This window comes from Mizuhopecten yessoensis, unplaced genomic scaffold (genome assembly GCF_002113885.1).
Source record: "Mizuhopecten yessoensis strain PY_sf001 unplaced genomic scaffold, ASM211388v2 scaffold9847, whole genome shotgun sequence".
Lineage (NCBI taxonomy): Eukaryota > Metazoa > Mollusca > Bivalvia > Pectinida > Pectinidae > Mizuhopecten > Mizuhopecten yessoensis.
The window spans coordinates 3224879-3251901 of NW_018408252.1; the positions used below are offsets into that span (position 1 = coordinate 3224879).

General features: G+C 34.7%; 2 protein-coding genes across 2 annotated transcripts in view; both read right to left on the minus strand.

Annotated features, from left to right (window-relative positions):
* Positions 1-3289: 3289 nt before the first annotated feature.
* LOC110458903 overlaps positions 3290-27023 on the minus strand; it is an 84493-nt gene continuing 60759 nt past the window's right edge. Inside the window, exons 4-5 of the mRNA XM_021510872.1 lie at positions 5779-5928; positions 3290-5252 (exon numbers count right to left, since the gene is read on the minus strand). Coding sequence (XP_021366547.1) covers positions 5014-5252; positions 5779-5928 — 389 coding nt within the window. The 3' untranslated portion in view covers positions 3290-5013. The remainder of the gene's footprint in view (positions 5253-5778; positions 5929-27023) is intronic.
* On the minus strand, positions 13462-18277 carry LOC110458904. Its single transcript, XM_021510873.1, has 2 exons — positions 17733-18277; positions 13462-13861 (listed from the first exon to the last, which is right to left on the minus strand). Exons 1-2 carry the CDS (start codon positions 17920-17922, stop codon positions 13749-13751), a joined length of 303 nt encoding a protein of 100 aa, XP_021366548.1. The 5' UTR covers positions 17923-18277; the 3' UTR covers positions 13462-13748.

The following is a 27023-nucleotide window of genomic DNA, read 5'->3' on the forward strand; positions in this document are numbered from 1 at the left end:
CACAATATGAGTCTATAGTGTTGATTAAAAAACAATTAAGGAATAAACTGTAACACAGATCACAGGTGTAAAGTGCTAGATACTCTAATGTTAAACAAGTAAGTGGTTATCTTGAAATGCAAACAACCGAATATGTTATAGATATGTATCAGAACGATGGCTTTGATACTTGATTTAGGGTCACCGAGGATATTTTAATGAGTTTATATTATTATTCTTTGACAAAAAAACATTCCTTTAAACACTACCAGATGAGTGTTATTTAGTCACTTTAATAATATAGTGAGTAACCTACAGTCTATGAAAAAATAATTTTATGTTGCGTCCTACAGACTGTAAACACGATACCCAGCTCCTAGTTCCCTTCGCAATTGTGCTAATAGCCAACATATTTTAGGTTAAATTTTCCATTTTAGGCAGATCATGGATGTCACCGTTTGTCGCCAAACCCCTTTATCACGCCAACATGTTGTTGGGCAAATGGTATCGCTAAAGTCTTATTTCAATGGTTATAGTATCGCAAACTCAATAAATGTCAAAAAAGTTCACCGTATATGTTTTAGGTATGTAATGCTTCCCAAAAAATAACCGTCGTGAGTGATGCAGTAAGTATATTTATCTTTACATCTCCAGCACACACATAGGGAGATATTAGCCAGGTGGCATAGGACTAGTAGTTAGCGCATGATAAAGCAGCTCCTGCGAATCTCTCAAAAATTGTATTGATTAATGTATATGCTCATTGTATTAATTGTATATCTATGTACTGTAAAGCGCCTTAGAGTGGCTTATGTTAGCTAGATAGGGGTCTATATCAAATGTTGTATATTTATATATTTATTTTTATTTACATATTTGCATCGATGAACGTACAATACTATTCTATAGCATCTTGAATGTTCGCGAAGTACTTAACTGAGTAGAAAAAATTCCTTGTTCTTTATATAATATTTAGCAATATGAAAGAGGGAACAATACGGCATGAGAATTATCTCCCGTCGAATGTGTCGTTACCAGTTCGTGTGCAATACATAGAAGAAAGGGAGACAACTCCGCCTTCACTAAAAAATGTGTGTCACCTTGTATGCACTACTAAAAGCCAGGTTCGTTTAATATAATTCTTGGAATAAATCTGGGTTTTTTTCAATTTTCTTCTCTTGAAAAACTTTACAAGATTCATTATACCTGTTCAAATATAACAAAATATATTGTTTAAAGAGTCTCTCAAATGCTAAGCAGTACTGAATGTCATACATGTGTCTATAACTCATTTTTCGTTGATATCCCTATTGGGTTAGGGTTAGTTTTGCCTCATATAATATCAATTATGGGAAACGTACGTTGCCATATATTCAGGTAATAAATACCAGGGTTTGTCATAGCAGTAGCGTTGCTATTTATCTGTATGTAGTGCTAGGTACCTTAACTAATTTACCCCTGAAATTTCATAATGAACTATTCCAACATTTGAACTGGAAGAGTTCAAATGTGTCTTCAGGGGTGAATGAGTTAAAATGCAATCCAAGTCGACAAATTTGCTTTCAGATAATGAAATTTTTTGAAAATAAAATATACATATATACATTGTATGAAAAAGGTTTAAAGCTACAAAGACTATGAAACTGGTATGCTAATGCTATGTAATGCTTGTTTTTTCTAATTAATGTTGACATTTTTTTTTTTCATATTTCCCTCTGGTATATCGGTAGTAAATAAACAAATCAAATTCCGAAACGACATGCATGTACATTTCTTACGACAGAACTATCAATTCTAAAATGTGTTTGCTTTCACTTTCATTCGTTCGAAAAGGGAATCGCTATTTCAAATATGGCGCAAATATTTATTCAGACACACTCAATAAAACAATCATGTTTAGTAATCTGCGAATTTCTCTAAAATATGTCGTAGGAAGGACGAATCCGATTATAAATACACTGGAATCCATCCATAACTTCTCTTTGTAAAAAACAACCGGTTATGATATATTTTTTGTAATATTCATGTAATTCACTTTTTTTCTCTGGCAATTAAAAAAACCTTGACTACTGATTGCAATACAAGACTAAGTGAACATGGTAAATGTATAACCAAAGGTATGCACACACATTAGGTTATCAGGTCAGGAAAATTATGTGTCACCTAAATGAACGATTTATCCAAATACAAATTGCAAACATCAACGATATCATCGCAGTGTGAAAAAAACATCATGATTGGTTCTTAATTTTTATGAAGTTACACAATAGTTCCATAATTGTTATTCAAATGAAAACAAAAACGGATCTTTTACCGGACGTACGGGTGTCTGTACACAGCATATTTATTTACCTGTAAAATTGCATTTATATTGCAGAAAATAAAGGACCAATTAAGGATCCCTGTCCCACTGCGGGCAAACCACTGAAGTTTTTCCTACATACAAGCAACTCCTTATTTTCGTTTTCGATATTACAGTAGTCGGGCAGGGTTAAAAAATACTGCTAGCTCGGATAGTGAGGGAGGTCGCATTATGATCTGCGGTTTAAATCCCGCCCTGGTCCCTTTGCATTTTCACTCTCAGGACACAGTTAGTAATATCTGTTTTGTTTAATTCATTTTTGAATTCAAGAATTTTGTTTCAAAACTTCCCACTAGCTATTGGTACTTTTCAGAGATGGTTAATTAAAGTTATTTTCATGCAGGTATACAATTAATTCATAGTAACAGTTTTTGTCAGTGGCACGGGGATCCTTAAGGACCAACAAATACCATCGATTCAAAAAAATCTCTAAATGATGAAAAAGTGTTTGACGTGTCTATGTATATACATCCTTTCACATTTTATAGTTTTCACATTTTTAACTTTCACATTTTGAGTTTTCACATTTTTACTCTCAATATTAGATTAATCATAGTGACATATGTTTTACTGTACAAACAGTTGCTAACGTAGCTAATGGAAGCTTAATTGTATTATGGTAATAAGGCAAGCAATTGTCAAAATTGAAGCAGAAATATGATAAAATTCGATCAATTGACAAAATATTTTGATTTTGCTAATCTCAAATCATTTAAACACACAGTTTACCACTTTAACTATTATTGTGTTCAATGCAATATAAGGAATAAGTAAAGTGTAGAGGAAAAAAGCACAACCCAATGTATATTTACGATCATTTTCATTCAAAACACACACACATAAGATTTGATATAACATACAAATTGAAATTGCCTTTTTTTTACAAATGTAAAATTCTAGTATACTCTGAATAATTTCAACAAATTATTATGAAATATTCATAACCAACAAATATAATTATGACAACAAATTATAACAAGTATTTTGGTTTTGTGATAAAAAAAAACCAGCAACAGTTAAAACGTGTAACACTTGAAAGATCATCAGTTTGATGGAATAATTTTATAGCTGAACCGCGGAGGGATAATTAACTATGGTAAGTGAAAGGCGTGAACAGTTTGTAATGATAAAAAGTATCACAATTACAGATAATGTCAATCTTAACCACATATCAATACCCAAGTTTAAAAGTAATAAAACAAGTAAGCATGTTCCTCGAAATAACAGGAGTTACATGTACGCCCACTCACGCAAAGAATATAGTGAGCGTAACCCCTAGAATCTCGAAGAGAAGCACTGTAATCACGTGCAATCTAGCTTGGTCAATCCGACCACTTCTTTTCAGGTAAAACAAATGTTTTAGTTTAATGTCTTTTTATTTAATATTCAAAGATAAATATGAAATTTTCGTTGATAACTCGAAAACGATATTTTGTTCGTAAAACTAATAGTTCCAAGTTGTTTACAAATTCTGACTGGATAATAGCACAGTCTGATGAATTGTGATTGATGATGCCTGATTGTAGTGCTTTTTTCCCTTACCAAACATGCAAAGTTTTGAACGTGATAAAAATGTCATGCTAGAAGACCATATATATAAGAAACTTTATGATCTATCATCATTAACACGTGCGGACACTTCTTAAACATCTGGTAAATAATTTCAAGTACTAATTTACTTGCGATTAATTAGTCAACATTGGAAAAATTTGACATGGGAATCACTGGTGCTAACATAAGGGAAATTCGAAGAATTTTGGTACCAAAGATTTTTTGAAAATTATTCGGTGGTTTTCAAGGAAGCTTATAATAGAAGTAAAATATTAAGGCAGGAATATCTGCTATTCTGCCAGGATCAATATTTGAAATCAACAACCAACTGTGCAGCAATCTAGAAATAATAATGAAAATAACGGTATATTGGACATATTGACATATCAAAAAGATATTTAAATCGAAAGCGCCTGATATTGACAAATTGACAATTGCAATCATGGCAGACTCGCAACCGTTCAGAAAAAAACCGCCAAGGAACAAGATAAATTCCAGCTTGCGTTAAACACATCAATTAGTCTCTGAAGGAAAATTTTAAACATGATCTCAATAATAGATATAATTAAAGTTACGACCTAAAAATGAAAAAAATGAGCATGCGCAGACTGCATTTCCCTGCAATATCAAATCCAAAACAGCACTCCAATTACGAACTGTAAACATTAAATTAAGTTTGAACTAAAAAGTTGCTCTTTTGTTTTCATCGTAAAACATTTTTTATACAATGTTACGGAAATAACTTCCGTTTTAATTATTCACAATTTGAAGACACTCTTTGATGCTTGTTAGAGTAGTATTTCTGTCCTTTGTACACAGCTTAATCTGTCTAGACCGAACTTCAAGTAGCCCTAAACCTCTGTACACCAGACCTTCTGTTTGCTTTCAAATATATTTACATGAAAATACAACCTTAAACCTGTCTTTCCAGATTAAAACGATCGGCCCTTCTGATGTTCGGTTTAACCAAATTCCATTGTTCTTACAATATAAAACTGGTCTACATTCATAAAATTGTCTTCCTCCATAGATATTGCGGTTCATTCAAAAGAACTCATTTCCTGTGAACATCCCTGCCTTTCAGAAAACGGATTATATATCTCACTGTCCAAGGATTTATATCAAACCCTTTGTAGTTCTGACCGCTCGCGCTGTCTGGATTTAAAACAAATTCGGCAAACTTTGGCTCTTGAAGATTCACGTACTAACTCGTCCAAAGTCATACACAGAGCTGCCACTAGGAAAAAGAAGGCACCTCCCCACCCCAGTCCATACCCCGGCCCATACAGATGAACCTCTATGGTGGGATCCAGCTCCATAACGGTAGGGTATATAATTAAGGCAATGCCCACACTTAGTGCTGTGAACAGAAAAGGAAAACACAATTATTTTTGTTGTACATAGACAATATGACACAATCAAACACACTCTCTTGCCAAGTTTTTTTTGAGAATGACAGGAAGGGGACTTCGGTACTTCGAGATAACAACCCACTTCTTATTTGCCTTGTTAACCTCTTTTTAGTTGATGGGCCGTAAAGAATCCAATAATAATAATTATTCGAGATAAACATCTACTTTTTATTGGCCTTGTTAACCTCTTTTGCGTTGATGGGCCGTTAAGAATCCAATGATACTAATTATTCGAGACAAACATCTACTTAATATTGACCTTGTTAACCACTTTCGAGTTGATGGCCGTTAAGAATCCAATAATAATAAATATTCGAGATAAACATCTACTTCTTATTAGCCTTGTCAACCTCTTTCGAGTTGATGGGCCGTCAAGAACCCGATACTAATACTTATTCGAGATAACCGATTTTGATATTAAGAATTATTAAACAGAAGGAACTTCGAGATAACATGACTTGATATTCAACGTACCACACACTAGAAAAATTTCCCCTGCGGAGTGAAAGTAGTAGATCTTCCTAGGTAGTGGGGACGTACATACGCCGAGAACGGCCAGGATTGTGGCGACAAACCCAAAGGATGCTGAAAATATCATCAGACCTATCACTGCAGTCTGCCAGTCTGAAAAATATAGAAAACAGGTCATGAATATCACTTTCTCAAAAGCTTTAAGACTATAGTATTTAAAAGTTTGTAAAACGAGAATATTTTGCCGCTGTTTAACTAGCGTCTTTTTTGCCCAAAATAATGAGGGTCAATTAAGCATAACAAATTTTTAAATTATATTCAATAATAAGATGTAGATGACGAAATGAAAACTGGACGGATATTTGTTTCAAGAGTAAAGGGCGAACATCTGTCTTGGCAAAAGTGCGTCGATTTACAAAAACACAGCACTTGTATTTCTCGAAGGATTCATTTTCGCGTCCCAGAAAACGCGACAACAAAAACAATTTAAACTCGTTGTTCTATTAACGTGTCATTACTTTTGACGATTCCCAGTCCTTTGAAGAACTAAGCGCAAGCAAAATGCGTGAAAACCAGATCCACAAATATTGTAGAATTAGTAGTAAAGTTTAACACATAAGGTAACCATTGAAAAGGAAACAAAGACAATAAAAATGGATCTCAGTGTTGCTCTGTTTCTAAGTGATTAACGGATTTCAGTTGTTAAGTTCACATTTAACGGGCACCTTCGTCACACAAGAACAGCGACGTAACACGAAGTGTTGTTACGTTACAGCTAATAATCTCTAAACGAAGTAAATGTGTTTTGTACTGACTACAGGTGAGTGAATTGTACGGTAATTCGAATTTGTTCAGGTCCGAAGCAATTGATGTTTTCAATGCAGTGCCATGATGAAACTGTTTCAGCTGATAGGAATTGTAGGATAAACCAAGAAGAAAGGATAAACTGCCGTAACGATACATTGAGTTAATGTCATCAATAGTTAATTTGCTTAACAAGTAAAAGCACTTACTGACTATATCTAATTATGATGATCACTGAGGATATCGTTTTATTGATTTATTTCCTACTTCAGTTTGTAAATGAGTTTATGTCTTACCATCAGTAAAGGTCATATGGACACATTACCTTCAAGGCATAGGCATGTTCATGTGTATGGGAACCACAGACCCAATTACATTCTTTAGAACATAGTTTAAGCCTTGATAGCAATTTCCGAAGCATGCCATCACATCAACACTACCTAGTGAACATTTGACAAAATTGAGCGGATACAGAGGATCAACCATCTTAATGATTATAATTTCGTAGTAAATGCATAAAAAATCTGGAATTAATTTGGAATTCATAAATATCAGTTATTATATATCATTAAAGATAATTGCAGTATCTATCCAATCTCCCATTTCATTTTCGAAAATCAGACTGACCAATGAAAAGGACCTTTCAATACGAACTTGACAACACCTTTGGCTGTATTTGACACACTTATTTTTGATACAGTAGTTTTTCTGAATGCCGCTGATTTTCTAACAAGATTCACCTCTATTTAGCACTTGAGGAACTGATATACATATATATCATATTGAATACCATAAAAATAGTTGCTTATATTCCAATGCATAAAACTGATACTTGGATTTCAGTTTTAGAGAATCTAACTCTATAACGTTTTATTGTATTATCATATATTGCAGATTTTATTTGTATTAGTTTCAGTGTAATTCCGTTTTCTTTTGAAATAAAACAGGAAGTCATTATTAAAACAAATACACTTTATCGAAAAATAATCATGCACATCTACTTTTTAATGGTGACTACAATATACAAATAAAAAAACCATTTTATATTAAGTCAGTCAATTAAATGCTATATCCGAATATACATTATACAATATGATTTTTAAAAAATACGTGTATGACTCATAGCTCTACACGTACATAATGACTAACGACACGTGATGAAGAGGTATTGCATACCGACCAACGGTCTGATAGCCCTAATAACGTGCCAACGGCTTCAAAGCTTCTATTTACCATAGTAATAAGCTACATGGAAACGCAAAAAGTCTTGTAAAGGAAAAGGACATTATCGGAGAAAAATAATCACATTATCGGAGAAAAATAATCAATACCGGTAGAACCTAAGGATACAAGGCAACACGTTGCATTCACAGGGCACTAACGATAGCTGAGTGCTGTATTCAACAGGCTACGTGCTTCGATGGGGGAAAGGAGACAGCAAATGGAGAATTCCCAATACAGCCTGATTACAAGAGGAGGTTAGAGGATATAAGATGTGAAAATGACAACATGCCTGCCCTGCTTACAAACTAGAGGGCAAGAAATGTAGCCATGGCAAAATATCATTATGGATAAAACAGGAGCTTGGTTATACGAGATATGACCAGGACAGCAAATCGTCATGGATACAAGAATAGAGTATAGTGTATCATATGAAAACCATACAGGGGCTTGGTGATATGAGACGTCATCATGACAGCATGCTGTCAATGATACAGAAGAAGCCTTAAACTACCACATGTAACCATGGCAACATACCATCACAGATATAAAAGGAGACTAAGAGACAAGATAAGAAATCATGATATAGCTTTAACATACCATCATAAATACAAGATGTTGTTAGAGACACCGATATTTGATAATTACAGCATATCCAAGCTAAAGGAGGTAGCCATTAGATCGAAAATATTACCTAGTTATAATACCATGACTACGACAGATTGGATATGTAACGATCGGATGTCAACATATGCAAGCTAAGAGACAATATATAATTGTGATAAAATATGGTTATGAATCTACAAATCATACCTATAAAAGGATCAAAGACAAAATAAAAAATAAAACACTATAACAGAACATTCCATATTTGAAACAGGAATCAAAGAGACATTAAACAAATAGCTATACACCATGAATGTACATCAATCAATACATGTACTGAATATGAGACAACGTCTGATTGATTTTTCGGGTATTTAATACTGGTTGTATTCACCTTCATAAGCCTATTAACACACTAAGGTCAATTTTAAATAGATTGTTTTATCATTGTAATTAAAACTGAAAAAGAAACATGTTGCAGGATTCAATTTCATCCCAGCAACATAGTTAAAATGCATCATAACGTTGCAATTGCAATGCCAAAAAACCGACATGTTTGACTGGCAAGAGGTTTTAGTTCATTTCTTTATTAAGTTTATAAAAACTTCTAATATCCGCATAACACTACTAGGTGTTTAGACTTCAAACGTATGCCAAACGAATAACTCTGTTACTGAACAATCCATAAAGCAAGACGGACGGTTATGCAGTTGAGAATGCAGCGAAAGAAACAAAAGTATGCGAATCTGTTGCTAGAGAATGTTATGCATAGCCAGCAGGAATTTAGTTCTTTCTAGAATCAGGCTATTATAAGGTTATTTGAATAATTCATGAAATCGGTTATGCAAATTACTTCGGTTTTAGATTAGAATGTAAACGAATTCAGTCTTTTTCCTTCTTTCCGCCTTCATTTGCAACCCTAAAGAGTTTGTATCGTCCTTAATATTGCTGTTTTTGATGGTCACGTTATAAAGGAGCAAATAAGATGGAAAAACTCGGTGTTTAATCCATGTTGTACAACATAACGGGAAATATAACAAAAAAATAAATATTATACATGTATACAAAAAGAAAAATTCTTAATGTCGGCATACTTCTTAAAACATTATGTTCGATATACATCTGATTAACGTTATCATTAGTTTAATCAATCATGTATCTTGTATGTCATTAGTTTTAATTGAAAGTGTGCTTTTCGCCAGGCCGACAAGAGTACCAGTATGGAAATATTGAAAATATTTTGTTTTTCATAATTGTTTTTAAATAAATAAAGTTGTGGTTTACATGAAAATTTGAAATTATCTACGTGTATAGCTCATTAACACCTGGGCGACCCTGTCACAAACCGCAGGACTGGTAATGCAGTTATGAATTATGAATTTCCCTTGGTGTTTGGGCTGTATAGCTCATTAACTCGATCGTAAAATCAATATCGAATAAAGCTAACGCTGATTGAACATCCCGATGGAGGATGACAGTACACGGTGCTCCAGGAACATTATCCTTGTACAGCTGTGTCAATACACGGGAAGTCAGTTAATTAAAAACTGTTCTTGTTTTACCTGTGTTATACATAGTGCACTGCATCATATACAGCTTTGTAAACAAGACGAAGTCAGTCATTTAAAAACTATCATGATTTTAGTATTATCATGTATATTTTACTGCGTCATTTTTGTCTATGTATGTTCATACCGTATGTATGATATAAACAAATTCATATATTGCTTTTTGTCAATCATATCTATTACGCTGAAAATTAATTTCGCGTACGGGTTTTTCCGTAATGTTTCGCAGGAACGTGATTGCCTTAACGTATGTATATACTATTATTCGCGGTATCTTTGAACAGGCGAATGTTAGCGAAAAATGATTTACGCGCTGTATTAGACCATTAGGTATAAGATTTAAAAACCCTGTCCCATATCAGTTCTTGTGTTGCATTAATGTTTTATCGTATTTCTATTCCAAAATTAATTGTATAAATTATACCTTTTATGTAATACTCGTATCATTAAGAATGTTTTCTCTAACTTACAACTGCGTGAAGATACTGAATTATTGTCCTGTTTTGTTGGTCTGTAACGTATAACGGAAAATTGGAATCTCCCATTTTCGAGGTTAGGGATTGAGAAAAGAATATATCTGCTGTTACCCAATTAATGTTGTTAGAGTTAGCTCTCTTCATCTTCAAAACAGTATTGTTTCTTATTGTCTCGCTTAGCGATACCATACTTTTGGCACTGGTGTTGAATATTTGCCTATGTGAGGAATGCACTGGGTTCTGTCCCCAGACCAGGACAAGCCAACGCCCTTAAAAATGGTAGTTGCTATTCCTTGCTAAAAGTTAAGCTTTTAATGTAATCGTTACAACTTCTTAACTGTTGTCAGTATACTATGACAGGGTGGAATAGTCTGCTTGGTGACTTCGGCATGATATTTCGGTGAGGTAGCACTCTAATACAATACCAGCATCAAATCTGCGCTATCACAAGGTCGGAAATACACCAAGATACTGTTGCAAGTAGACACATACTCATACGTGTATTCATTACGCAACGCATGAAGGCACGGCCTCCAATGACCTTTGATGAAAATAAGACGCTACACCAAGTAAAACAATCTTGCGTTTTGACTACTCGAACCATAAGCGATATAAAAATTGTTGCCTTGTCATTGCTGCAGTGAAATAATTTCTCGTAGTCTTGTTATTTTCAAGCAGACTTAGTAAACGCGAAATCAGCTAAGATAACATCCAATTTCAATCTTATTTCATATATGGCAAGTAAAACAGTTGCTTGGAAACATATCCAATGAAACGTTTTAGAAACAATACGAAATATCTGTGAGCAACTTTTTATCATTATGATATAACTGTTTAAAATGTTAATGATTTTTGCAATGTTTATAATATTTACGGTAACTGTTGACAGTGATTATTCATATCAAAGCGGACACAATTTTGTGTCGTGACTCGGTGTTGTGTTCAGAATGCAGACTTTTGTCTCCAACAACACTTGTATATACAGCACAGAACGCCATGTCTCACTAAGGTCTTGCATTATTCAGCACAGTCGCGATCCACGCTCTGCCTAGCTAGAATGTAGCTGTTACGCCGGCATTTGCATTATTAATGAACCCCGATACAACCAGGTGGTACGTGCAGCATATTTTTTGCACCCAAATTGTTTTACTATTTTATAATAACATTTGGGAATGAAATATAACAAAGAACACTTCGTAAGAACCCAATTATATAGGTAAAATACACAATTGGGCTTCTATTTGTAGCAAGCAAATTGCATTTTGACTACTGTTTTATATTTTTCTATAAACGTTTTAACTTCACGACTCTTCAAACGGAAGTTCTTTATTTGCAATATGCTATTTCAAACATATTTGATGACGTGTAAATAAATTTGCGTTTGCTTATTTTTGCGTTATTTTAGTAAACGTGAAATTAGCGAAAATGTCTGCATTGCATACATGAACTCCAATTCAATTATCATTAAAATGATCCGTTTTCTTTTTACTTAGAATTATATAGTTTACTAAGAGGGAAAAAACAACATATTGAATTATGATAACCTTAATCATATTAATAAATGCATCGGTAAGAAAAAGCTACAAAGCATACGTATTTATCGATTGATATTTACCGCACCGTATGGCCATTTAATATGCTTTTGTGAAATACGAATAACTTTAAAAGGTTTTTTAAAAGCCTAATAGCATGTTCATTAAATTATTTTAAATTAACTGGTGTTGAGACTCTTATATCCAATTTGTGAAATAGAACAAATTACTATATATTTTGAAGAATCTATTAATGTTTGCAAAATATTCCAATTTTCCTGACAAAACACAAAATATTTTTTGTTTATATGACAACGCATTGGCATTTGAATAAATGAAATATGATAAATATGCTAAAGACAATTGTCCTTAACAAACTATAAATACTCCTTCCCATTATAGATCTGACGTATTCTACTGTCTAACCATGCGAGCCGACTGAATTGTGTTTGTTTTTCTCTGTTATTTGCTTATATATCATTGAAAAAAGCCTAAATTTATTAACTGCATCAAATTTACAGCAGTTGTGAATCTTTAATTATCGTGTCCATTTCATCATTTTACTACAACTTGCATGCCCTTGTTTAAGTTTTCGCAATCACACATTTATCCTTTATAAACTATTATCTTATAGTCTACAACGGTTCTGGTGTTTTTTTTAAAAAAACCACAATATTTATGTCACTGTGACTTAGTTACTCTGTATATATATATCTACAAACAGCTTTTGTATAAACTTATGCATTTGAAAGAAATGCTTATGCGTCGCTTCATTTCAGGTATGAAAACGAAATATTGACTCTAGAGATAAGGTTTTAGAATATTGCAATCCCAAAGCATGCAGAGAGTGCGGCATTAAATAACCTCCATTAATGGTAGGTTTCTCATAAGGTAAAGAATGATTAGTTTTTCCATCCTCTCATCCTGTTGCAAAATCCAATGCCGGTCTATTTATGAAAATATAAATAATATATATATAGTCCGAAGAATCGACTCGTTGTTGTGAGTTTTTTCTTTTTATATTTTTACTTTTTCCGTAAGGATAACTTTTCTGCTTTTATAATATCCATATATTATATAAATGGGTCAAATAAAAAATATTAACGGTAACTTCCCGAATAACACTGGATTCTTGCAAACGTATGTTTTTAGGATCCAGTATTATTTAAAATATGTATGTGGGGCTAGGAAGTAATTCTAACACTGTAGACAAATGATGGTGTAATTTTTTCGGAGCAAACCGCTCCTTTTATGTGTAAATATGAAAAAAATACAATTCTCCATACAATACTATTTTGTTTTATCGGATAATCAAGCCAATCTTGTCTTTTTGAGTACTAACTATCGATCACAATCGTTTAAATTCGTGATACATAAGAATGCGTAATTTTACTTTGTAGCATCAGGAATATGATACGATACTAATAAGAATAATAAATAATTTGATGTTCTTATAAACCGCTTTATCACAACCTAGTGTGTACATGTAGGTCGTCTCAAAGTGGTTCACAAATTATTATCCGTGGTTATAGGGCATTTGCAAACGGCCAATATGTTTCTTGACTCCCTGGGGAGCATACAGCCGGTGCTAGCACTTAACAGTTCTAGCACTGCCCAACCACGTACTCATTTACAGCTGAGTAGACTGGAAAAAGCGGAGTAAAGCATCTTGTTCAAAGATACAACACAATACCGTGACGTGACTAGAAGCCACAACCCTTTGGACGCGAGCCCGGCGTCCTACCACTAGACTACCGTGCGACCTATTAAATTCTGAAAACTCTTGGGGGTGCTTCACCATTGTTGATCGCAGAGCAGTCGATGAATGTGTGATTCTTCATGTGGACACAGTTTCTCTCCCATAATCCCACGTTGAAATCTGAAAAATTATATCATGAAAATTTAACAACAGGGCAGATATAATGCTGTTCAACATGTTTACAGAACAACGTTCTGTTAAGTTGACAACATTGTTTTTTTCTTGGTTTATTTAATGATCAAGTGAGGACTAATACGTTCACGTATTGTGCCGAAAGATAAAATCACAAACGCAAACGTTTGTTGAGTGAAAAGCATGTGTTTCTGCAAATTGGAAACCTGACATAAACCTGATCGTGCCTACATTTAAACTTCCTGCATATGTGGAAAACTGATTCCACGTATTTAACTGATGTCCTCTCTTCTATCAAGATTTCCGTGGTTTTTTCACGAATTTTCACAAACTTTTTCAAAACTGTTTAAGTAAATATGAAAATGCTCTTTACCTTTGAATTCGAAACGGTCGCCATAAAGTGAAAAGTAGAAAAACTATTATTTTGAAAGAGAGGAATTTGAATGAATGAATATTTTGAAAATCTGAAAGATGGATTAAAATTTTGAATGTATCGTTCATGAACTTTCTCTTGAATTCTGAATTATCAAGTGACTATTTCTGCTGGTTTTGCCATTAAAACAGTAAATAAGCACTCCTTACATGCCAACTTGTAACACGTTATATCTCACTGTCAGATTCGTGATTAAAGGCAATATATCCAAAAGCTTCGTCTCTTAAACCATAAAGTTATGAAGCATCGATCGGTAATATCTTTTTCTGTATTGCTACGTCATGAAATGAACATCCAATACTTATACCACTCTCTCGTAAGAGTCTGGAAATATCTCATTAATATTTACCACTATATCATAGGAATTTTTAAAATCCCGATAAGCTGCATGCACAATAATAATATTAAAACAAAGTATAGTTAGCTTTAAATGGGAATATTTTTAAGAACGAGTCTAAAATCTTTCGATAATCGTACTATAAAATGTTTAGTTAGCTTTAAATGGGAATATTTTTAAGAACGAGTCTAAAATCTTTCGATAATCGTAATTTAAAAGTATAGTTATCTTAACCAAGTGATACTATTATGAACGAGTTTAAAATATTTCGGTTAGTAAGCAAACACAATTTTGACATTCAAGAATATTGTTAGCTTGCCGGGGAGATAGTTTGTCTTCACACAGATTTTTCTTTACTAAGACAATGAAGAAAACATTTTTGCAAAAGAATCGTTTAAATCAATACTGCTGATGCAGCAGAATGGCGTGATTTATATAAAAGTAATATATCGCTCAGTTCTGGAAATGCTTGATATTTATATTTGTCAATATTCACCATACAATGAATATCACGACAATGTCTGTCCAGTGTCACAAGGCATCGTGCCGACAGCATGATCTTAATACATCAAGCATTGTCATCTTGACATTGCATTCATAATATTTTCTACGCGTGGGTGTTTGTTTATCTTGTTGTGTTGGTACATGTAAATTGAAGTACAGGAATTAGGCAAATCTTACCTTCTTTCAAAAATGGTATCCTTATCAATAGAATATATTAACATTTATGCATTTTTACTTTCTTTCATTTCGATTATTTTTGAGACTTTAGTGTTCAAAGCTGACAATGCTTAACATTTTGGACAATCAAAAAAACATAAAATCTACGTTTCAACTGAGGTTAAGTGTCATTGAGCGCGCTTACATTTATTCCTAACAGATATTTATACGTAAACATCGATGTTTATTACTTTATAGGAATGCCCAAATGTATTCGAATGTTTCCTTAGGGGTTTATTAGGGGTTTACAATCCAACATAAAAACGTTGAAAGTCATACGATACTAAAACATACATTCTATAGTCGAGGTTTGCTCTTGCAGTCTAAATACAAGATAAACAGCACACAAAGGAAAGTTTAAATCTCCCATTGTCACAGATCAATTTAATTCATTTCTAAAGCGAACGACTTCAGGGGCAAACACAGTGAATAGATATACCCGCTGGCTACATACCTACTAACCAAACCTTCATTCTAAATGTTTAAAGCATTTGTCACAATAGGTTATTGTTGACTATGATCATTGCAAGGAACATCCTATCCTCACAGGTTGGATATAGAGATACACGTATAGGTCATGTCAATCACTAGCGCTTGTATCTTTATATGTTAAATGATCCCCGTACCGCTGCCAAAAACTGTAACTAAGTGTTGGATATTATTATTGCTTGCCTGACTATAGTTTTGATAAATCATTTCTAAAAAGAAAACTATCCCTTGCGGGGTTTTTATGAGAAATGATAATGATGAAATAAACAAAATATTATCAATTATTAAGTATTTTTAATATATAAAATTTCTGCGGGGTTAGACTGAGATTCAACACAGGAGTTCGGATTGTTATACTATCGCTCTAACCGATGGAGCTATCTTGTCATCGAAGTGTTCCGGCCAAAGTCATCTATAGTTAAATCACAACGGAAGTAAAGGGGAGGTTACTGTATATAGGAAAATATGTAGTGCTGTGGGACAGGGATAGTTAAGTTGTTAAGGAGTTGTTCTTACTGTACTTGTGTCAGACTGGTCATGTGGTCAATAGAGCAGCGTTAATGTATTCTAGTTGTCTTAATGTCAGTTACATTGTGTGAGTGAAACTAATTCAGTTGTCACTGTGCCAGTAATAATGTGTGTATGGCAACCGGTTCTGTTGTCAAGAAGTAAATGTTGCTGTATCTTGTTCAATGTTATCATGCGTGTCAAACTAATGTGTCGTTCAAGAGACAATGTTATGTTCCAGTTTTAATTTCTATTCCGTGTCTATGTTGTATTTGTCAAAATGATTCAGTTGTTCAGGTGTCATTGAAAAGAAACTGTGATGCAGTAGTTCAAATTCAATGTTACTGTGTGCGTGTCAGTGATCATGCGTGTTATTTTAAACTCATTCCTGCGTGTGTGTCACCAAGTTGTCCCACTGTCTATCCTACGTGTGTGTCACCAAGTTGTCCCACTGTCTATCCTACGAGTGTGTCACCAAGTTGTACCACTGTCTATCCTACGTGTTTTCCATCCAGTTGTCCCACTGTCTATCCTACGTGTGTGCTACGTGTGTGCCATCCAGTTGTCCCACTGTCTATCCTACGTGTGTTCCATCCAGTTGTCCCACTGTTAATCCTATGTTGTGTCATCAAGTTTTCCAACTGTCAATCTTACGTGTGTGTCACCCAGTTGTCCCACTATATACCATACGTGTGTGTCACCCAGTTATCCCACTGTCAATATCGCATGTTTGTCACTCAGTTGTCCCACTATAAATCCTACGTGTCTGTCACCCAGTTGTCCTAATGTCAATCCTGCGAGTGTGTCACTCAGTTGTCCCTATGCCAAACCTGCGCGTGTGTCTCCCAGCGATGAAACTGTTAAACTGCTCATGTCACTGGCTTCTGTGTTTTAGATGAGCACAGTCATATATTTCTACTATCGCTAAATTTTTCCTGTTCAGTTGTCCAAAGTGTCAATGTTAATTACACTGTAGGTGACGTTTTACTACGTGTAAAAGACGTAAAGTGTATCTACGTAGCCACCCTGTATATAATTACCCTGTATACACAGTAAATACATAATGTTCTCTACACACTACGTAATTATATTAACCTGACTCTGTCACTGCGGTGCCATACCAGAATATCTCAGCATCAGCATCTGTGTTTATCGATCTATCGATTTTTCATCCACTAGTCTCAGAATAAAATATGCACTGAAATCAGCCGAATACACTAGCTAACGTATCTAAATCAGTTTCTGTCGTCAGCGAAGCAAAGCGACAGATGATAAAACAGTGCCAACAGAAACAACCACAGGAAATAATAACATATTTATATCAATACAGACCAAACATACATATAACTACAGTGAGTATTTATATCACTTACCTTCTCCATATATCCATGTGTCGTTCAAAATGGCTGTCAAAGTTAATGGTAGGGCTATGGCGATGGCCGCCAACCCACCTATCCGAAAGGGGCGCCATAATTTCGCTTCACGTAAATAATATTCTTCGCCAAACTTCCTTAAATCTCTATTTTCTCCTGTTTTGAATTTAAGAAAATTCTTCATATCCATTAATGGCTGTCAAACATTATTGTCAACCCGTTATCTATACAGAAACACCAGCAGCTTCCTGGTCACATGTCGCGATTGCGTGTATATAATTAGTATTTGTAGTTTGTATATGTCCCTCGGCGTCCCAATTTACTGTGTGACAGTCGCCATTCAGGAATCCCTAAGAACGTTTCGTTAATAGGGTATTTAAACGTCCATAGACGCTATTCTGCTTACGACCATTTCCCATGTGCGCGCCGATAGATTGTGCACTAGTGTTAATAACGGCCTGACTGAATGAGAAAACCAACAGCGGTGAAGAGAACGATTGGGCGCATGAACCGTGTCCGTCTATTGAGTATAGGGAACCAAGTTCATGATCAGTCCTTACAATACACGGATTTCACCGATAGCCTTAACACAAACAAATATAGCTCGTCCTTTAAATTGTAGGTAGGTACATAGTGAACATTTGATTACGAACTATTTATAAATCGTGTCTCTCTCACTGGAGACGCCTTTTCTAATTACAACGCACTGTCAAGCCACTATAAACCACTCATGAACCTTCATTCCAAACATATGCTGCTGTTAAGTGCCATGGCGGTATTGCTGGGACATAGGTTTTTTCGAAAGAAAAATTGTCAATATGTCCCTTAATATAATGCCTTGGCTGTCGAAAATACCGAATAAGTGTAGGCAGGATTAACGAATCTCGGCTGTCATCAAATTAAATGTCCGTACGAATCCTGACATTGAGTTCGGTACGTTATATTACATATATAGTACATTGTACTGTACAATGTATGAAATAGACTATATACACGTATTACGGTTGTGTTCAATGCAAAAACCAACGTCTATTTCTCAATACACGTCGTTTACAACGGAGCTGAGAACATATGAAATGTACATGAAACCTGACATATAATCAATCACCACAAAATTTATAATGAATTTTCTGATTATCACATTTCTGCGTTCCTAGGCAACATAACCGGCTAGTCCCAGTCACCGTACCAAGTGACAAGAGCGGGAAACCGTGCTTATATTTGGATCTGACGCGGGTATCAAATAACTTAATTATGCCTCATATAACAACACCCCGACCGGGAGCCAGACTATTTATTCATTATTAGCACTACCGACCCAATTAACTTGTTTTAAGGAGTTTTCCTTGGCGCCAAATTCGACATATGTTTAGTGCAAGAGAAGCTGTACTTTCTCTTTGTTCGAGAACTAATGACGCGATATCTCTATTGATTGCATGTGCTTTCTTGGGGATGGGGCTCGACTTGTGAAATTAACAGTTTGAGTGTTTAATTACCTTCGAGTTTTAATGATAAGAGGACAAATTGAACATTGTAATCAAATTTAAGAATTTTTTCTTGAAATATTTGTTTTAATGACTTATTTCTTAAAACGACAGAATTTCTTTTTGATTTAATCACAATCTCCTTTAAAACATAATTGTTTTTGCGTCGTTTGCAATTTTAAACAAAAGCGCATCAATTAAATCTGTCTTAGTTGCACCCCGCATACTCTGATTTCCTCTAAGACTAGACGTTTCACCAAGTTCAAACTTAACATGTGTAAAGTAAATAACTTATGCTCTACATCAAACATTTAATGAACTCCTCCTTGTTAAAACTATTGTGAAGTACATGTCCAATACAACAAGTTAATAACATTGAGCACTTGTGATGTTTGGAAATAATTCCAGACTTGATACCTTGTTTCAGGAGCGAAAGGCGTTGTTTTTGTGTACACTACGGGCTATCAACAATAAGGAGTAGGTGTGCCGTTGGTTGGAGGATACCGGGTGTCGAGACCAAGACTTGTCTGTGGGTTAGAGTTTGACATCAATCACGAGAGGTTCCTGATTGTCTGAATAGATGAATAGTCCGTATGTTTGGTGGACGGACATGTACATGTACGACAGGATATCACCCTCCCGAGGAGAAAATTCCACAGCGCCATCGATTTTACTCTATAAGGGATATTGCCAATCTCAACATTTCTAGGAAACGGGAAACATTTGTGCGCTTCCCTAAACCTTGCCAGAATATTTATATGTATATTTTTATATATACTATTAAAATAAATCCAAGACACTCGTAGATTTTTATTTTTTTATTTGATATTTAAGAATTCTCATAATCCACACTTCGAAACAGTCTGAGGCTAAACATTAATATTTAGATTATACAACGTGTGTTATTATTAAAGTATTGTCGGGGTTTTTTTTGCGGATTTGTAAATCCACGAAAACCAATCAAATATAACACACGCTGTTCATGCAGAATGCGTGAGTCGTAACACCCATATTAAGAGCTTATTTCTGATTTTTAAATGACGTTATATTATTTACAGCCAGACAAATTAATTTTCAACTACACGATAGCCTGCATAGCGTTGTTACGTGCTACAGCAAGTCTATTGTTCGAGAAATAGAACTGATCGAATATTGTATTTTCAACATAATACACGTATGAGTCGGTTATTCAAGCGTCGAACTGACGATGTTAAAATGAATCAGCACAGAAACGCTTCATTTTCAAAATGCCATTAAACACTGGGTTTAAATGAGGTTTCATTTGAGGTTTCATTTAAACATATATTCAGGATCAAGGAAACCTAACTGGCAGGTCGAATTGTATTTGAAATAAAATCAATACCAAGTTTGATTAAAAATACGACCTCGGTATTTGGTGCCTCGAGGGAGGAGGTATGCGATACCATAGCATGTCTGTTCGGATGTAAAGAGACCAGATTTGATTTCGAGAATTTGGAAAAAAAGTTAAATCAGATTGTAATGTCCGTATCTCCATGGCAACTGCACATCTGTAAATATATAGCAGACAGAAAGGCGAAGACTACAGCACGGTACAAATTCAATCATGTCCGGACGTGTGTTTGCTGTTGTTCGGGCGTAAATGGTACTTTTTCTACATCATTACTATCCATCTCTTAATTTCCACGAACATTTATTTTTCTGAGAATCCTGCAATAGCTTACTTGTACATGTTTATGCACGGGTTTCTTTTAATGTTGTAAAAAATAACAGATATCTATTTTGCCTGAATAGTTTGACGTATGTTGATACAATGTACCCGGTTTTAAAACTTCCGGTAGATGACATTTGAGCCATTATATTTATCATTTCCCTGTTGATATGCGTAAAAAAGTGGCTGAATTGTAAATATGGGAACGAGACGACTATTTGATGAACTTCAAAAGCAAATCTCAATGGTTTGTAAGCTATACCAGAGCTACGTGATTCTATGCGTAGAGTCAGGAAGAGAATTTGTAAATCTTGGGAATCAGTAGCAATGAGTACAGTCAACAACAAAAAAACGAATGTTTCTTTTAAATTCTTGAAGGAATTTTATATCAATAACAAATCAAATTTAGCGACAGCTAAAAAAGATTTTGACACAAATCTTTTGAATTTAGTCGTTTTATAGACAAGACATTCAAAAGGAATGTTGACGCCAACCAATATATTAATTAGGTCTTATAAAGTTTGGTCTTTTGTCTCCTTATATCGATTTAGGTGACAGTCGTATCACCAGTAAATGTATCTTGTGGTACATAACCTTTTGATTAAATGTTCACACAAACTGGTTTGACATTGGCCTTTTAAATCAGGTCCTCATTTGACCTATAAACAAAAATTGTGACGTGTAAAATATGTAAAGAATAAAACAGATTGATGTTTTTTCTGGCAGCCATATTTTCCTTCTAGCTGATAAGGTGACCTCAAGTTCAAATCGAAATATTCAAAACTAGAGAACATCAAGAATTTCCATTTACTTATTCAAAAGGAATCAACACATGTAGAAAGATCTATCAAATAGATAGAAGCACGGTAGTCTATTGGTAGGTCGCCGGGCTCGTGACCGAAGGGTTGCGCGTTCGAGTCACGGCAAGGCACTGTGTTGTATCTTAAAGCAATATACTTTACTCCGCTTGTTCCAGTCTACTTAGCTGTAAATTATGAACAGTCTCAAAATGTAACATGCATAACTTCAGACCAATCTTGAACTGCTGAAATCATAAATGGCTGCCCGGAGTCATGTTAAGATTCCACATGTACAACTACAGTCCAAAGAGAATCTTCATATGGAAATTTAGAAAAATCATTAAGAAACTGCAAAAACAAACTTGAACTGTCAAATTACAAGATGGCTGCCCGAAGGCCATCTTTTCTCTCAATATGGAACATGCACAATAACAGACCATTGGGAACCTTCAAATAAAATTTGAGAAAGAACTGTATAGTACTTCTTGAGAAATAGCGGTAACAGCCTTGAACTGACTTAATCCATTATGACCGCATGCGCGTAGGTGAGTGGGTGATGGTATGCAAGGGAGAAAAATGACAAAAACACTCTTTCTTAAATCAACGGAGGGGGTTACATGTTCCTGATAAACCCTATATATCCCCACTGCACCGACAACAAGCTATATCAACATGGAACGATGTACGAGCTAGGGAGGTGGTTAAATGTCCTGAGCTTCCCGGAGCTAATTCGTTGACCAAGGACTGATAAGTAGTTTATATGCGCGTTCGTGACATGTTATACTTGCCAAGCGATACATGTAGTATGTTATGATGGTAAAGAAAAATCTCTGTTTATTTAGGTTAATCCGACCGCATATTGAACCCATAACCCCGATTACTCGGACGGACTGATTAATTCCCGAGGGAAGTGGTGTTAACCACACATGCCACAGACGACTCGACATGTAATTACAGATACGAAACTGCGTCTGTATTTCTAGAAATGTTCAAGACCATGTCTTTATTGATTTCCTATATATCACTTGGCTTTAAAACACAGAATTCGAAATGCCGTTTAGAGGCTTAAATGAAGATTAGATTCACTGAAATGTCTCTTTTGAAGCCTGAAATTGCAACACTGGCCACGAAACAAGGCTAGAAATATTATTAGTAAAATAGAAATTCCGAGACTGAACAGACGCGAATACAAATACACGTGTGCTTGTCAACAAGGTTTTTTGTCGCTACGGCAGTGATTAACATATAAAGCTGGTATTCCCTCGACGTTGTGCGAATTTATGAATCCATTTTGTTCTGTATCTCAAAGTGCCGTGCGGTGATATGTTTCCTTGATTAAGATCACGTCGCTAGGGTAACCATCATCGTTACGTCATCATCAAACAGTGGGTGATGTGACAGCGGAGACAGACATAAAGTGGAAAACGCATTTATCATTTGCTATCTGAATGTCTGGCTTATTGTCGCGTGCGGTACTGGGTTAACCTATCACTCGATGGTTTTTGATAAAGATGTCTCTTGTCCCTAGAGACATCGTTTATTGGATTTCTTAAGAGACTTTGTCTCATTAAGGATACACGCTCAGTCACATGATACCTGTGATTTGTAATGATTTTTTCTCCCTTGAAACTTAAGAATAAAGAGTATTGTATTATCTTGTATTTCGATTCTTTTACTGTTTCTCTAGTTCTATTAATACTTGGATTATATAAGAAAAAATCCATTGTTAAGGATAAATGCTACATGTACGTGTAACCTTTTTAAAATTTAAATCGTATTAGAGTGATCTCCCTTCGAAGTCATTAGCATTATCATTAAAAATATAAAAATACAAAATCAAATCTGAGACGACGGTTTTTGTATTCAGTGAATTATAAATTACTTTTCTTTGCTTTGGTATTTTTATTAATACCATTAGATATTTAAAATAGCATACATGTAAGTGTAATGTGAAGATATTGCATATAATTTGGGTTTCTGGATAGTAGGAATTGGAACCCTTTTTCGGGGGCGGGTGTTGTATTGTTAGCCAAGCCCATTACTACACATGCCGTTATCTTGAGGAAACTGAGCTCATGTTCTCAGAGAATGTGACAGTGATAGATTAAAACGCCCACAACAAACTCTCGTGCAGAGATGCGTGCAAAATCAATAAATGGTGCACGGGGAAACGCGCGATTGTAACCGATTTGGTGACAGACCAGAAGTGACGTCGCACCCACGCATATGCAGATTGGGATCTGGTTTATTCTCAAATTGCGAATGTTTCGACCTTACGTCACTGTGATTTAAGACTATATTTTTGCTAGAAATCAACGCCAACGCTTGCTACGTTCCTTCCTCTCGGCGACAACATTTAAATCAGAAGTCTGAAGCGTAAACCCAGTAGAAGGAAACAAAATGTTCGATTAGTTTGACATTTGATCACCGACCGTGTAGCACATCGCCATTAAACCTACTACTGTACTTAATAGTTGTATCAGAAGATTACCGTAGCAAGTATAGCATTGGCAAATATTTCAATTTTAAGAGCAAGCAATCTTAAGCTTGTTGAATACGCGTCCCTGAATCGCATGATCGTAAACGAATGTGTATACTGAAAACTTATATAAAGCTAAAATCACCTCAAACAATGGGAAGCCAGTAAATTGATGCCATTTTTTGTCTTACTTTTGAAGCAGTTACGACCTTGACCTTGGTTCTGGAATATTTGTGTATTTATATTTGTTTTACTTTTCTTGTAAAAAAACCTGGAAGGCGGTGGAATGATAAAAGAAGACGGCAGAAGGAAATATATTAATGGCAGTGAACGATGACACTGATTTTTTAAAACAATAAATCCCATGCCTTTCTGTAGATTGTCCACAAATAACCCTGTTATGAAATGTAGAACGTTGTACAAGTTTAATACCGAGCACATGTAGGGACCTAAGAATTTGTATAGCTATATTTGGACCTAAACTATTTAGGGGTTTAGATCGACTTTCGGTAAAACAAAAACGAGAAGGTAGAAAGTTATCGATGTCGAAAATTCGATCCCACCTAACTTTCTTGCATTTCTAGTTAATGTACGAAAAAATGCCTAGCATCGTTGGAAAGATGGAATGTTTTTCTTTTAAAAACCTAATATATACTCGTAAAATGTATTCTCCTTCCGCGGACATGAACTCCGTTTCCTCCAAAATCACACGCCATGTCCGAGTTTCAAAACTGTTCGCGCGCATAGATCCAATTTTTTGCATATTCATGAGGTTGACGTCAGCCACGTGCCGTGTTGATTGGCTGGCTATTTTAGGGGGAAACTGGCTGCACCTCAAGCCAATCACACCACGGGTTTCGGCAGGTGACAGACAGATTATCAGGTCCCTATGATACAGAGAAAGGAATTGTGCCATGTCGTATTTTCATGATACGAAATGTAAATGAGGAAATCTATCTGGTGTTATAATGTCCTACATACAATGTTCGGGATAAAAATAACAATGGTGCATTTAAGATGACACAACAAAAGTTGTATGATCTGTACTTTTTGGAATTTTTTTCACCTGCAAATAAGGATAGATTAGAAGTTTGAAATGCTGTCATTTTCCTAAACGAAATGTAGCGCAATTTCTACTCTGTTTATATGCATCATTCTGACACATTTAGAAAATATATATCTCTATACGGAAATGGGAAGTACATCGCTAGTTGAAAATCCAATGTAGGGAGACAGTACCACAATTTCCGCATATTCTAATGAGTCCATTGTTTAATCTTAAACTGATGAATATCGTATGTTTATTATTGAAAGAACAGTGTGTACTCTCAATATTAAAGTATTTCAATGCAATCCAGGCATGAATTCTGTGGGGTTTTTTTATCAATGAGTCACATGTGTCCATTTTTCTGTACTTCAGGAAACCGGCAACCTATTTCACTGCTGTGAAGTTTTTCAAGGAAGATAACTTTTACATGCGATTATTATAAAATGTCAAGTTTTAATCCTTTATCGATAATTTATTTTACACAATTTCAGCATTTATTGAATTGATATACATTAATGCAATACTAATATATGGCAGTATCATTTGCATTGACATTATTTTGCAAAAAATTGTGTCTTTCAAAATTCACTCCTTTTTACATAAATTTCAATTTAAAATCCTTAAAATTCTAACAACCTATATTTTTTTGTGACAATTTTTTTTCTTTAATTCAAAGCAATTTAACTACAACATTTGAAAATATGCTACTGAGAAATGGTGACACAAACCTATTACCTTAATGGAACATGTAAATAAAACTGACGGAGACACACATATTTATTTTACACTGTTTACTGTCAACTTAAAAAAAAACATGTCAGTTTCAGCACTACTGTGATAGGTATATAAGTGCAGTAGTAAAGTAGTGTGTGAGGATACTGTGAGGATCCCTCCCAACAACGCCGATATGCGCAAGGGACTTTGTCGGGCCTTCAAATCACTCAGAAACCTACGACATGGTGTAGTGAAAACCGTTTAGTTAGGTTTACAGTCCGAACTTTAGTGTTAACCCCAAAATACCTGTAATTTTTCAGTTCCAGAAGATAACTAAAAGTAAGTCTAGAATTTGGAACAATGGCTGTGCGTTGTCGCTCTCTTTACTCACGCAAGAACATAACAATGGTATTTGCACTGTCTTCTAAACAATTAACATAACAGTGATAGGTAAATATAATGGATTACCTCCCCTTTTTGAACCCATATTGTGCCTCTGAATGTTCTATTTCACATGTTCTATATACAAACAGTAAACTAATGATGCTTTTAAATTGTATAACTGTATGTGAATTTTGTTAAAATCTTCTTCTTTTCTGTGATAAAACAGTATTATATATTCAAAAGTAGGGGAGACCGAGCAAATTTGGCCCCGGGTAATTCCAGCCACCCCTGATATTTTGGGATTTGAGAAAAAAATATAAACAATTTTGATAATCTCGTACAATTTGTAATTTTAAAGATGTCACTTATATTTACACGAATAAGATAGTGTGAAAAAAATCCATTATAAATATTATCACGTACATCTGTGTAAATGAAGAGCAGTAATGACAGAATTAAAGACCAAAATCGTCAGGGTTACCTCCCTTGGATTAGCTTCTGTACATTATGTCATACTCCGAAGAGAAATATATATATAGAACGGCAAGGAAATATAATGCAATCTTGTTATAATTCAGCGATTTTTGAGAATATAATCTAAGTATTGTTTTTGGAATTGTTTCTTGATATAATTTGTGAATTTGAAGTATTTAAATCTGAATAAGAATCGGTATATAGGTTATACCTGTAGT

Coding starts and splice junctions, on each gene's coding strand:
- LOC110458904 (XM_021510873.1), bottom strand. CDS start 17,922: ATGGATATGAAGAATTTTCTTAAATTCAAAACAGGAGAAAATAGAGAT. Junction 13,862..17,732: donor CACATGGATATATGGAGAAG/GTAAGTGATATA, acceptor ATAATTTTTCAG/ATTTCAACGTGGGATTATGG.